This window comes from Harpia harpyja, chromosome 11 (assembly GCF_026419915.1).
Source record: "Harpia harpyja isolate bHarHar1 chromosome 11, bHarHar1 primary haplotype, whole genome shotgun sequence".
Lineage (NCBI taxonomy): Eukaryota > Metazoa > Chordata > Aves > Accipitriformes > Accipitridae > Harpia > Harpia harpyja.
Window position 1 is genome coordinate 37,287,812 of NC_068950.1, and position 15,450 is coordinate 37,303,261.

General features: G+C 41.8%; 1 protein-coding gene across 2 annotated transcripts in view; it reads right to left on the reverse strand.

Moving 5' to 3' along the window:
* Window positions 1–15,450, reverse strand: part of LOC128147873 (BEN domain-containing protein 5) — a 980,343-nt gene that overhangs the window by 200,008 nt on the left and 764,885 nt on the right. For both annotated transcript variants that reach the window (XM_052801053.1, XM_052801052.1), the window contains exon 8: window positions 2,669–2,783. In XM_052801053.1, the coding sequence (XP_052657013.1) occupies window positions 2,669–2,783 (115 nt within the window). The remainder of the gene's footprint in view (window positions 1–2,668; window positions 2,784–15,450) is intronic.

Below are 15,450 nucleotides of genomic sequence, written 5' to 3' on the forward strand. Positions count from 1 at the left end.
CCGCGAGCACTTGTGCTTTATAGCTGTGATATTAAACTCACTTGTTGCTGGTTATGAACATTTTACCACAAGAAAGTCCCTTTAGAGTCACAACCCATTTGGCCTGTTCTCTTGAGAATGAGCAACAGTTTATAGATAACACACAGTTCTCGGCATTATTGTTGCAGATTCAGCTTAAACTCCTAAACCTCAGTTCACAAGCACTCAGAACAAAGGAACAAGGATTTTGGAGAAGAGCACAGGACCCACATCCTCAGGGAAAGTCCTGCATCGCCAAAAATGACAATGAAGAAAATCCCATCAGCCAAATGTAACCATATCCTTGGTAAATGAGTGGTTAGTTCCTGTTTTGATCACAGGAGAACTAGTATATCCCATCCCTTCTATGAGAACTGCTGACATACTCGGGCTTTTAATGGTGCCCACTGCGCCTGGGATTTCAGAGGACAGCGAAGTGCATCCGACAGTATACTTTGCCAATTGTACAAAGCTGTGTACTGAGGGGGTAAAAAAATCTCTCTCACACTGGCAGGAGATCAATTTACAAACTCAAGCATGAGGTTTAATTACCCATTTCATTATCTTAGCTTGCATAGGTCTGAATGTGAACCTTCAATGAACCAAAGAAATAGTCACTAGCTGCTGCTTTGAGAAAGAGGGAGATAACAGGAAGTAAAAGTTCAAATGCCTAAAACTGCTCTTGCTGCATATAGCACCACAGACCTTGTTTGCAAAAGCAAGAGGATTGTCCCCAGCCAATAGATCTGTGTTATTCCATGCTACGTGGAAGACTTCTGAAAGTCCTATTTATGTGCTAATCTGAACAAAGACCAAAAGAGATGAAACAGACTTATCTAGCCAATCACAGAGAAGCCTCAGAGCTAAATTTTCAAATACTAGCAATTGATCCTTAGAGATTTTTAAAAAATTCATCCAGTAAATTCAAGCAAATAAATTGTGATGTGCTTGTGGATTTTGTATGAGCAGGAAATAAAGTGTTTGCTGTAAATTATTCACTCAGCACTAGTTAACTACAACACCAGCACATTACTAGGCTTTTTAATATTCTTCTCAAGATAATAGGTAGCATTTTGCTTATTACCCTCATTTTTAAGTTATCAGTTACATTAGGCCATTTGTCAATAAAGTGAAGAATTGCAAGAAAATCAAATGCTTTTCCAACTACCTCATTAAAAGTCTCTTTAGTTCAGGAGGGTTGAAAATTCTGCACATCTTGAAAAGCTAATGCAATAGTATACCATCAAGCTCAGCAATTCCAAATGAATTCACATGCCCTTTCATAATATCTGGGTTACCAAAAGGCTTTTCAAGTTATGAGCCATATGCATGTCTGTAAAGCTGCATGCCTCTCAAAAAGTATAAATAATAGTGCAGGAGAAAAACCTACAGGGCGAGTGAATTTATGGGGGAAAACGTAAGCTACTTAATTGCAACTGGAGTTGCCTACGTGCAGGGCACCTGGAACAGAGTAAAAGCAATGTAGTATCAAATTCTAGAGCCATTTTAGGGCTTTATTCCTGTAAGGTGACATAACCATTATGATAAATTCCTTGTGCTGTCAGACACCACTACTGCAATATTGCTCTCTGGTTTTGGATTTGCCAAGAGTTGAGGGAGTATCAGTGTAGCTGGAAGGAGACCATGTGCCCTTGGACGCTTCACTTATAAAAGATGTATATAAGCACTGTTGAAATCACTTATGCAGCTCCCTGCTATTTCAGTTTAGTAAGTAGCAAAGCACAGGAGGGCTAAGAAGCGCGTATCAAACCAAAGAGGAGCCAGCAGCACCATTTTCTGCAACTTCTAGCTTCTTCCTCAGTGGTCTCCTTATCCACACAATAACCCAGTCTTATTCTGCTTAGCAATGCAATACCTAATTAGATCAAAGCTCAAGGTAGCCTGGCTACAGAGTGTGTTGTGTTATTTAGTCTTGCGCTGTAAGCAAAACCACATACAGTATATTACATTTCTCAGGGGCTTCTCCAGAGAACTATGTGGTACATGTAATTGCCCCCACAAACAAATCATCAACTAATCAACTGCTTTTCATTATCACCTGCAGCAGCACATTTATTTTGTAAATAAATGCATTAAGAGCTAACAATTTTAGGGAAAACAAAAGATTATCTGAATACATTCTCAACCGAGGAGGTGGTAAAGTAGTAATTCAAATACTAAAATGAAGCAAAATTAGCATAGGGTGGAATGATTATTCCATTCCATGTATCCCTATCTATTACAGTACAATAATAGACTGAAATCTGTGACTTTAATGGATGATCTGGGTAGTTGAAGGGAACTGTGATTGACTGACACATTTACATAGAGGCTGATGAGCAGCATAATGAATGCATTTATAAAACACAGCTAAGGTCTAACTCTAAGCTGACTTCAACTCCCACACCTAGAGGAAGCTTGCAGAGCAGATACTCTGCTATCTTGGAGAATTGCTCTCTACATCCTGAAGCAAGCAAAGTTGCCATTGAGTCCCCTTCCTCGATGGGAACTTCAGGAAGCATATGGCCACATAAGAACCTCCAATTTAAGAAGAATTAATTGAAACAAGCCATATATGATTCAGTGACAAAACAGTGCAGGGTGAATAAGGTAGATACAACAATACACAGATTCATACTCCACACCATACCTGTAATTTCCTAGGTATACTCCATCAGGATTGAGCATGGGTGCAATCTTGAAGACCAGGTGGTCTCTCAGTACTTTTGCAATAGGATGCTGGCTCACAAGGAAATCAATTATACCTGAGAAAAATGAAAGAAAAGTTTGAAGAGGGAGTGTTATGACATCAATGATTTCCAGATAGCTATCTGAAATTTCACATATAAAAGATTAGAATAATGTCCTGGTTTTGGCCGGGATAGAGTTCATTCTCTTCTTAGTAGCTGTATAGTGTTACGTTTTGGATTCAGTATAAGAAGAATGTTGATAACACACTAATGTTTTCAGTTGTTGCTAAGTAATGTTTAGACTAAGTCAAGGATTTTTCAGCTTCTCATGCCCAGCCAGCAAGAAGGCTGGAGGGGCACAAGAAGTTGGGAGGGGACACAGCCAGGGCAGCTGACCCGAACTGGCCAAAGGGGTATTCCATACCATGTGACATCATGCCCAGTACATAAACTGGGGACAGTTGGCCAGGGCGGGGCAGATCGCTGCTTGGGAACTAATTTGGCATTGGTTGGTGGGTGGTAAGCAACTGCATTGTGCATCACTTGTTTTGTATATTCCAATTCTTTTACTATTATTATTATTATTGTCATTTTATTATTGTTATTATTATCACTGTTATTTTCTTCCTTTATGTTCTATTAAACTGTTCTTATCTCAACCCATGAGTTTTCCCAATTCTCTCCCCCATTCCACTGGGTGGGGGGGAAGTGACTGAGCGGCTGCATGGTACTTAGTTGCTGGCTGGGGTTAAACCATGACAAATGATCATTCTTCTTTGTTCCTGGCACTGCTCCTGTTTCCAACAGAATAAACCACATGCAATCACATAGCACCTGCCACCTTCTAAAAACTCCAGAAATAAGAACTTTAAGGATAAATACCTTAGTCCATCCTCATAATGCAAGTACAATATGGCTACATTACCAGACACTGTCAAGTTTCCACAGGGGGAGAAGTTACTGCTCATCAGCTGAGCCATAATAACAAAACATTTCTCCTCCTAAGTGGTGAAATGAAGTAAAACCTACTAGTTTAAGCCTAGCACCTTACATACCCAGCATGCATACATGGGCACATACTGCAGCTGAGCTCATGAGTGGCAATTTATTGAGCTGAGGCACCTCAAATTTGTTTGAACAGATGCCCAGACCTACCCTTGACATGAAGACAGAGTTCATATCATCTGCATGTATAAAGAGATATAAAATGCCTCACTAGAACTGGGACAGTTACATAAACTCTGTACCAGGCACAGGGAAAACGTGGGATTGATAGACTGGAATTTATAAGGGTCAGATTCTTCCCTTATTTTACACCCATAAAAGCCAGGAGTAACTCCACCTCATCAGTGAAGCTCCTTTAATGTGGAACTAAGGCAAGTGACAGGGGAACCAGATCCTAAATGCCCTTCCTTCGGGCACAATCACAGCACCAGACCCCGCAGGACTTCCTGCCTCTGAGCCTTGTGCTCAGGGAGCGACTAAACATCTCCTTCCTCCAAGGCTGGTGCTGGGGCAGGAGGCAGGCAGTCTGGCGGTTAAATTCATTGCTTATTCCTCCACTGAGTTGGTACTGACAGAAATAGCTTCCAGGGAATGAATGTCGAGATAAATTGAGTTCCTGTGTAATCTCAGGACACCCACAGATAGGTCATGACAATTTGCTATTTATTGTAAGGTCCATCCTGTGAAGTAGGAACCATTTACTAAATTTCCCCAGAATAAATCAATCACTACGCTCTAGTAACAGGATAAAATTAAGCAGAGAAAAATTAAGGCTGATGATCAGTAAAATTTCACTAATGGCAAGTTCTATTAGATTGTGGAATTGTCTCTCTAGGGGAAGAGTGGAATCCCGTCATCAGAAACATTTAACACTGGACAGGGCAAAGCCCTAGGGAACAGATATAACAAGCAACAATTCAGCATAGAAGAGATGGCATGGGCTAACTAGCTGACTTCAAAAAAGCTGACTTTAGACCTGATTTTTTGTAATCCAATCAAAATCTTTAAAAACAAACAAGCTAAAAGCCAGGTACATGCCAGGTTAAACACACTTGTTTATAGCTTGGCTGAAAGATGGGACCAAAATCTCACATTCTGTACAACTCCTTCATTTAGCCTATTTCCTAAGGCCCATTTTGTATTTCAAATACCAACAAATCTGAACCTATGCTGCTGTTGGAATGAATTCTAATTTGCTGAGGCACATGGGGAAAAAATGAGGCTTCTGTAATGTCTAAGACAATCAAGGTATAATTGACTCTAAACTTCAGCAACTTTTTCATCTATTAGTGACTAATCCCAAAGAAGAGAAAGTCCCTTTCTGTAACCAGGTCTTCCACTCCAGAAGAGACTAAACCTGAATTTCTGAGGCAAATTAGCATACACATAATTATATTGCTCAGGAAATGTTTCTGCAATTACCTCCTCCCAATGAAGGAAACCGAGCATCGATCTGCTTTTTGGCTGGTGTTGTGTCTGTTGTTCATTATACAACAGCGAGAACACAAAGAAACGACAGGGACACAGTTGGATCCTGAATAACCAGGTTTCCTAACTGTATGCAAACATGAAAGGCTTAGCTATGTTAAACTGCTGCTCTAACTGTTTTCTGGCAGTGTCTAAAACATAATCCACAGTACGCACACCTGGAGGGCTCAAAACTACTTAAAGGGATACAATCCCACGCTTAGTCCATGGCTTCTTGAGACACTATGCTGGTTGTAGTTTTAAAGAATTTGCAACTAGACTCAAAACATCACATCAGTTCATGTTTTCTAAAATACTTGGAAGAGTTAACTGTTCAGAAATCAGTATGTCCAGAACATACTTTATCCTAGGTCAGGTATGACCTTTCAAAGCAGCCACAATAAAAGTGGCATAAATATCGCATTGTGTACACGATCATCGCTTCACCAAAGACCTTGGCGGAACAGTTTTGCCATGAGATCTGGCAGTGCACCAAGTGCATACTTGTGACAGCTCTTCATGCAGCAGGGAGGACCACAAATACCTCGGGGATAACATGACTGCTTTTCATTCAGGAGGTAACACAAGAGCCCAAACTCTCAGAACTTTGCTCTGGCTGTAACTATGCCAGGGAAGAGGCTTGCCCAGGTTCTGTTCATTTTGCTCCTGTTATTGATGCAGCCTCACTCAAAGAGCTTGGCAAAGGTGTCTTGGCAACTAGAAGCTACAGTTTTCAGCTTCACACAGGGACTTATTATTCCCTAACCAAGAACATGCTATGACGTGGAAGGCTGTATATAAACACGTAATGGGTGAGCCTCTGCTCTGCATGATTCACTGTTGCACCAGGCACACCAGACTAAAGGGAAGAGACTGACTTTGGGCACCCAGCAGCTTGGTGGCAAACGAGACCCAGCATTTACCAATGTACCACAATCTATTAGGGAGTACTGCAGCCAAGTTCACCCAATTCAAAGAGATTTACTGTGTTTTCTTATTAAGGAGACAGTTAATTAAATCCAAAGAAGTCCTACCCCATGATAAAAATACAAAGCAAGCGTTAAAAATAACTGACTCACAGAAGTCTAATCTGGAAGTAAAGGCAGTTCTAAGGAACATAAGAGAAGCATCAGATGAAAGTATACATCTACGTATACAAACCTCACCATAAAATTATTGTAAGCATCCAAACAATCAATACAATTATCAAATAGCTTTGTCTTTCAGAGGAACCCAATAGTCTCTGGATCAATAACGTTTAAAGTAAAAAGACAGATATCAGAGTATTAAAAAAATACCATTGCAGAGAACTTGGTCCTCCTGTTAATAAATCAATACAAACTAAATTTTACAGCTTCTATAATCAGCAAGAGACATATCAGTGTATCTCATTAGGCCAGGGTTAAGAATTTGGCAGCAACCAAAGCCCATTTAATATCATTTACTTCAAGGCAGACATGGCAATACAACAGATGCCCTAATTTATTTGTTGATCTTTGTATTAAAATAACAGTTTGCTGGTAAACAGGAAGGGTAATGATGCCAGTCACCCTTGTTAGTGGCTAATAATTGCTTAATTTGTCCACTAATTGACCTGTGCTACTGTTGAAGCACTGGATCGTGTTGCAGGGCATGAAGTAAACAAGGCCACTGTAATGTTACTTTAGAGAATGACTTCTGGAAATAGAACTACTTATTGCTATAAATTTTCTCTTCACAGATGAGCAGATTAATTGGTCTGCCAATTAGTCTGCTATTAAAGAAAAAAAAGGGCTGCCCACAGATTGGTTGGATCTTCGAACCACAGCCCCAGTTTGGGTCAAATGAAATAATCCAATCTGAATCAGTCACATCAGCTATGAAAAATAAGACAAGCATTATTTAAAAACAAATCTCTGTGGCTGGAGATCAAGAAAAATAGCCCAATAACTAAGTATTAGCTCTTCAAGTGACTTTAAAATAAAGTGGAGAACATGATGGAATGGGCCTACTCAGGCACATTACAGTGTGGAAAAGTTGTCCAATTAAAAGAAGCAAAACAATATAGATTATTTTCGTATCAAGCTTTCTGGAAAGTAATTAAAATCATTATTTTTCAAATAATAACATGCAATTATAGATGCTGCCTGGAACCAGAACAGCTCAGAAATCAGCATTCAGCCATGACGTAAGAAGAGGCTTATCCATAGTCCACTAAAAATCAACCAAAGTCTTTACATTAACTTCAAGGCGCTTTTCATAGTTGTGAGGGAAAGGAAAAAAAGAATTGAAAACAAGGAAAAGGGAAAACAATACTGACAACTGCAAGTCATTAGATACACAGTCACAATGGCTCCAAAACCCCAGTTTTTTAAGTCTGTCTTGGTGAACACAGCTTCACTGCAACTGTGCTAAATCAGGACCAAATCTCCTCTACTCTGAGTCACTTCTCTATCATTATTCTTTCTCAAAGCTAAACGCACTTTCTCAAATTTCTCTTGCCTTCTGCAGCTCAGCACCTCTCACATACTCCAACACCAGATCCTGTGGCATCTCTCTGCCCTCCCTAATCCAGCTCAAACTATCTACTGGTGCTTCACAAGCAAGTTGATCTTTCCCTCTCCCATAACATGTCAAAGCAACCTTCTCTGCTTCCACGATTTCCACTGTTCTGTCTGGATGTTTCCTCAGTCAACCACCTTAAACTCTGTTTAAACTTCCTGCTGTCTCTAACGTGACCTCTCCACATTTGCTCTTTCCAAAGAAAAGTCTGTCTTATCCCCTGTTGCTCCATTACCCCATCCTTTCACTCTCAGTCTGACAATATGTTTAATTGTATAACTATATAATGCATTTGCCCTGCTTCTATTACTGAAAATCTAATCACCACAGATCCTAATGCAATATGGCAACTGCTAATGCAAACATATCCTGGACTGTGTCTAGCATATGCCAAGAAGTGATTTATATTTTCAGACTCATTTCCTAACACTGAATAGCTGCTGGTATCCTGCAGTCAGCTCACCATAGCCTGCCGGTTAAAGAGAACGTAACAATTAGGCTCTACACAACAACAGGATAACAATAATAATTGGAAAACAAATACAAGGGAGTCCTGAATGCTTATGCTTATATAAAACTACTGAAATGTTCTGCTAAAGGAGACTGAAACCAATGTGAAACACACTATACTTACACTTCTGTGAAGAATAGGAAAGCAAAAACGCAGGGGTGGGCTTTTTGGAGAGGTCTTTTAATGTGATGGTGACAAAAAATATCAGATGATAAGGCCAAGCAGCTACAATATTCTGTCTCCACAGAACAAGTACAGCACAAGCAGTAAACAACAGCAAGACACTACCGTGCCACCATTTGTCTGTGAAGGAACTCTTGGCAAAGGGGCCCTTGTCTGTTCGGCCTTTGCCCTTTCTTGTGGGACTGCAGAAAAAAACCCACCCAAAACAACAAAACAAAACATGAAAAAGACAGATGGACACTCTTCTCCATTCCAGCATGGTAAGAAAAGTGTCATACACACTGAACCCTACTCAACGCAGGTCACAGCAATGCTGTGCCAGGGTTGTCTCTACAGAATGCACATCTGTGCTTTCAGTTCAGCCCCCAGCACAGGCCAATAGATAGAAATGATCCAATAATATCTTAGCCTGAAGTGTTTCCAATATTCAACACAACAGCAAAAAAAAAAAAAAAAGGCATGTGAATGGTGATAAACGAGCAGAGCTGACTCACAGCAGGGTTATTGACATGATCTAACATCATGCTGTCACTGAAATTATCCCTACAAAAGATCATCGCATAGAGTGATCCATAAGTACAAGATCATTGCAGATGCTGACTCTGCTCCTTCTTACAGTGCTGCTTCTCCTCTTAACGTGTAAAAACAGACTGCCAAACTCAACTGGTTTGGTTTTTTTTTTTACATTTCTTAGAAACACATTTATGGGGGGGGGGGCACACAAGGGTACACACATTGATTCTAACATCAATACAGAAGGAATTTATAGATTCGGAATGCTTTATTAATTGGTTTCCTTATCTTTCCAAAGGTCCCTTTGGAATCCATAGCAAACCCAAAGTTTATTTCATCAAAATCATAAAAATAATATGGGTGATGAAGGAGCACTGCAAAAGTAAAACAGGCACCTGGTTACAGTGTTAGATGAAGGAATATTTGTTGCCTGAAGTATATCAATCAGTGGTTTCCAGTTGCCAAGCCTGATGTATATCTGCATGCATATGCCTCTCTTTAAGTAGTTACTGCAATTAAGTGAGAGCGGGAAGATCCAGAACACTGGCTGTTACTTCATTAACTCCCTCTCTGGCCATCCTCAGTACACACAAAAGCGCGAGGGAATTGCTTGCGCTCAGAGAGGGATGTGACACCATGCACAAAACCTTAGCGAGTATTCATCAGATCCTACTTTTCAGGTAGGATCAAATTTCATCTGCTGATGCTCAAATTTCATCTAACCTTCCCCCAGGACAGGCTCAGAGGGGGCCTGCACAGGCCTGCGGGTACCACATGATGAAAAACAATCAAGTTCTTAGAAAATGCAGAGAAGGTAACAATTTTTCCCAGTAGTTCCCATGGACAGGAAGTTTTCAAAGAAGACAACAGCTAAACAACACAATTACCCATGACAAAACACATAGGAGCCAAGCAAAGCAGGTGAGACAGCGTTAGGAAGGATGCGGTAGGTCAACCAGATACATTCCTGGTTACAGTTCATCTCAAGTATACAGAAAGAGAAGGGTTGATTGATTCTCCTGGAATACCAAGCCTTTTGATTGCAGAGCAATTTGTCCCCAACTAGACAAGTAAATATTTCAGTGCTAAGTAACATCTCGTTGCTTAGTGTGGTTGGTTAAAAGCACCCCAAAAAGTCTTTAGGAAAAAAAAAGCTACAGATAAATCCCTGGTGAGTTGTACACATGGCCCTACTTCACCTATTTTTAAAGAAGTTTTAATCAACTTGAGACAGAAAAGTTGCACACCTAACTTTAAGGATTCAGCTGTGATAAGCAGATTGATTAGGAGCACATCAAGCTATATTATGGCATATTTGTTCTTTTATTTACCATTTACTCACTCATCTATTCTCTGCTGTAACTCTATGTCTCTTCAAAACACAGGATTAAAAGCAAAGGAAATCTCAAATAATGGAATAAAATGAATGTGCAGGAAATGAATGGGTGAATTAGATTACAGCAGATAAAACACTGAGGTCTCAAAAGCAAAATGCAGGGAGTTTATTTAATTTGTTACTCTTTTAAAATGAAAATATGCTCACTGACTTGAATTAGTAATTTCCCTGTTTTAAGATATGTTAGGCCATTACAGCTAGGCCTGTTTCCAGAGCAGTGAAATAAATGGAAAACAGCCAGTCTCCCAGGGAACGCGCTAGCTCACTGCATTTTGCCAGCCCAGTGAAACAGTGCTAATGTCAGCTCCAGAGAAAACCGTGCTTCTGCTGTAGGGGCTGCATGCAAAGGAATTGATAATGACTAGCAACAAATACTTACAATGGCAGAGCAAGGCACTATGGATTTTAACTCAAGTTTTAATGTGCATGGTAAGCACAGACAGTAATTGATTTAAAGAACATCTAAAAAATTATTGTTCCTGACCTCTCCCTCCCTCTCTCCTCCAGTTATCATAGGGTTCCACAAATAATTAATCTGGTGTTCAGCGTGGCTGAAACACAAATCCATGTGAAGGAAGCAAGAGGTGGGAACATTTCAGCTGCTTTCTGGAACACCCAATAATGTTATAGAAAACCTTCTCACACTGTTGTATGGATACAGGAGACATTTCTGCCATTACAGCCCCAAATGATATTAAGATTGCAAATTCAATGGAGATTCGGGAATATCTTGCCATAGTAAAACATTCTAGTACTAATGGGTAATAAGATGGACCATATGATGCCACTAGGCAGACCTTCTTGGCCATTTTAATGTGTCTGCTGATTACGAATGGATGGGACAGACTGGGATGGAAAACACCCTGTGAATTTTTTTCATTACATGGATATTCCTCGTCTTCACACAAAGGAGGTACACTCACACTGTCTACCTTTCATGTGCACTGACTATCCCACTATTTTTGCTAGGTGTCTACATTCAGACCATGCAAACGTTGCCTCAAAACCCCAAAGAGTTCCAGACCATGGTGCTCCAGATAGTTTCAAGCAGGGAGACTGTGTAGAGAAATGGATCTGACTGGAATAGAGTCAGCCACAAATCAGCAGTCTACAAGTACAATCAATTCAGTGCAAAAAGTTGGTTAGCGATGAGTGTTTGGGATTTCCTATGTATTTTTATGAGCTGTGGCTCTTTCCTCATAAAAAGATTCACATCTGCTTTGGAGGATATGTGACTGCTGGTGCTGGGCTGGAGCACAACATCCTGATTCAGTACTGAAAAGATATAGCTATACATTGCCAGTAAAACATAATTAAAGTTGGCATTCCCAGTGACTAGGATGTGGGACCAGGAGCCAGAATGCCTGATCTTGGTCTCTAGCACTACTGATTTTTGGCAAGTTGCTACCAGAGTCTGCTATTTTAGTATGTTCAACTTGAGATAGCAGTGGCCAGATTTGCAGGGCAACAAAGCTAGCATCTTTGGGGCCAAAACCAGCAGATGGATTTTTCAAACAAACTCATGAAGCTCAGTGGTGCTGACTGCACTTGGAAATGTAGCAAGTGGCAACAAAAAGGGTTTGCTAGGTGTTAAGCAAATTCTGAATTCTTACCCAGCTGCCACTAGAGGAGATCTGTGCCACTGACAGTCCATTCCCTCCCTGCTCTGCCCTAAAGATAAGCACTTTCTAAAAACTAGCCCTGTAGAGGTCACGATGGAAAGCCTTTTAATAACAGAGACAACCAGTATTGCTGGTCACTTCAGAAATGCAGGCCTGAGTACTCTCAGCTCTGCTGTCTTCTTTTCTTCCAAACAAAATCAAGGAGCACTGAAAGTGTTCCACAAACCATAAGTGGTGCTTGGCCCCTCACAGGATCACCTGGGGAGGGTGAAATGTGGTATTTGAATTTTGCCTGTTAAAATTGTCAACCAAAAAAGAGACAATTAAGCATTTTGTGAGGGCAAGTCTAGTTCTTACTTGAAAATTCTCCAGATACTTTACTCTAGCCAACACCTGGTCCTGCCTGAAAAAATAACATTACTAAACAGACCTTAGCAGATGATGAGATGAGACCACAAGAATTGTCTCATTACAAAAGAAAGCCTAGGTCATATTTATGCAACGTTCTCATAAAACAGTCTTCGAGCATGCCTTAAGATGTGCTCTGATGCTTTGGCAGTTTAATAGCTGGAGACCCCAAGGAACCTAGCAGCTTGACCCTTTCTCTCATTTATTGGAACCAGCAATTTATGGCCTCAGGACTCATTTTGATGCCATTGATTTGGATTGCGAGTCTTTTCAGACTTTAGAAAAAGACATAGAACAATGAAAAAAAGCTAGATTCTCAACAGCATCAAACTTGGGGTTTCACAGCAGCAGCAGTCTGCTTGAACGCTTGATCAGAGAAGCAGTAGGGTGTTAGTGGCACCATCTACCTCATCCCACTGCAGCTCTGAGCACATGGGACTCACACTCTTTCCAGCAGCACTTGGTACTCACTATGAGTCCAGGTCATGCATCGGGTTAATCTCTCCCTTTATTTCATGATATTTGGCTCTCCTGTTCCTTACAGCAATAAGATTCCCCACTAGCTTCAAAAAATTAGACCAATGTAAGGGAGTAGAATGAGGCCAAGGCTGGATTTGTCTGGTAAAAAGTGCAAGATTGAACAGGGGGACTGCCTCCTGACCTCTGTAGTGATGAGCCCACACCTAAACCACTTAATTACCCTGATGGCTGATGTAGCTTGCTTAACTACAAACTAATCTCTCCTGGTGTTGCCGTTTAACCCCAGCCAGCAACTAAGCACCACGCAGCTTCTCTATCACTCCTCCTCCTCAACTGGACAGGGGAGAGAAAATATAACAAAAGGCTCGTGGGTCAAGATAAGGACAGGGAGAGATCACTCAGCCTATTACTGTCACAGGCAAAACAGACTCAACTTGGGGAAAATTAATTTATTGCCAATCAAACCAGAGTAGGGTAATGAGAAATAAACCCAAATCTTAAAACACCTGCCCCCCACCCCTCCCTTCTTCCTGGGCACAGCTTCACTCCCAAATTCTCTACCTACCCCCGCCAGTGGCACAGGGGGACAGGGAATGGGGGTTATGATCAGTTGATCACACATTGCCTCTGCCGCTCCTTCCTCCTCAGGGGCAGGACTACTCACACTCTTCCCCTGCTCCAGTGTGGGGTCCCTCCCACGGAAGACAGTTCTCCATGAACTTCTCCAACGTGGGTCCTTCCCACGGGCTGCAGTTCTTCAGGCACAGACTGCTCCAGTGTGGGTCCCCCGCGGGGTCACAAGTCCTGCCAGCAAACCTGCTCCAGCGTGGGTTCCTTTCTCCACAGATCCACAGGTCCTGCCAGGAGCCTGCTCCAGCACAGGTTCTCCACGGGGTCACAGCCTCCTTCAGACATCCACCTGCTCTGGTGTGGGGTCCTCCACGGGCTGCAGGTAGATATCTGCTCCACTGTGGACCTCCACGGGCTGCAGGGGGACAGCCTGCCTCACCGTGGTCTTCACCACGGGCTGCAGAGGAATCTCCACTCCAGCACCTGGAGCACCTCCTCCCTCTCCTTCTTCACTGACCTTGGGGTCTGCAGGGCTGTTTCTCTCACATACTTTCACTCCTCTCTCCAACTGCAGCTGCTGTGCCCCAGCAACTTTTTTTTTTCCTTCTTAAATATGTTATCACAGAGGCACTACCACCGTCACTGCTGGGCTTGGCCTTGGCCAGCGGCGGGTCTGCCTTGGAGCCGGCTAGCATTGGCTCTATCAGACATAGGGGAAGCTTCTAGCAGCTTCTCACAGAAGCCACCCCTGTAACCCCCTGCTACCAAAACCTTGCCATGCAAACCCAATACACCCAAGCCCAGAGGGCAGTCATACAGTTCTCCAGTAGAACTGGCACAACAGCAAAGACCTGTGGAATTGACTTGAAAGAACGTGTCAGGCTGTCAAAGAGAGGATGTATCGGCAGGAGTATACAGCTGCTGCAGGATTGCCCGAAGGGTTCATAAATTCAGTGCACAGCACAGACTGAGTGGGTGGCTTTGTTGGTTGGCTTTGTTTTCTTTAATTTTCCTAATATGCTGTAAGGAGCTTGGAGTTCTCTTTGCATCAAAATGAGCCTACCAATACCCCCTAGATGATGCCTCTCTTTTCCTCCTGGGAAGAAACAAAAGGGTTCCTGGAGAAACACTGCAGGGATCAGATGATCTCGCTTTATTAATGAATTACTTGGGATTTATCAGAATCATTCTAAAGATGTTGCTTCAGAAGATGATGTGTTTGGTCATTATTATTCAAAGTCTGTCCTTCCCATGAGTGCGAGTCCTCCAGACAGCTCTAAAAACATTTGCTGGATTATGGCCCTCAATTTTTACAGAATTAACTAATGTTAAATACAGCTAAGATTTAAGCCTTAGAATTGAATAGAAATATGCAGGAGAACCCACCTTCCCTGATATGCAAGACAAGAGAGCTGCAACCCAGAAAAGTGGTTTGATTGCAAAGGGGGGAAAAATAGACACAGGAGTAGAAAAATCCTGAACGCATGAACCAGAGTTAAGCAGGCATGTACCTTGGCAAAATTAACTCAGGCATCCTTGCATTGTTTCCTGCTATCCTTATTGACTTACAAAACATCAGTCTTTTCACCATGGCCCTAAAGGGGAGTTTCAGCTGTACACCAATGGCTCACACAGCACTAGCAAAGAGGGAAAACAATAGAAACAGAGAATTACTTCATTCTCCAGTTTTCTATTTAGAGCTATGAGGGTCTTGCAGGGAAAAAAGAATCTAGATCATTATGTTATTGCTGCTCTACCCACGACCAGGCTAAGCTCGCCTGAGCCTGGAAAACAACTGTTCTCTTCCCCTCCATGACAACTAGGCATGTGAAGGTCAGAAATCCTTCCAGGGCCAGCAAGCAGATTGCACCGCAAGCGTAAAATTTCCGAAGCTGCCTGCACCAGGGAAAAGATTCCCAGTAGAGTTTTACAAGTGATAAAAAGAAACTCTTTTATGGACCCAGGGAGGACTAAGCAGACTTTGTTCTACTTGGGAAACCACTAAAGGTTGCTGGATTACAAGGAATAGCCAAAGATGACAACACT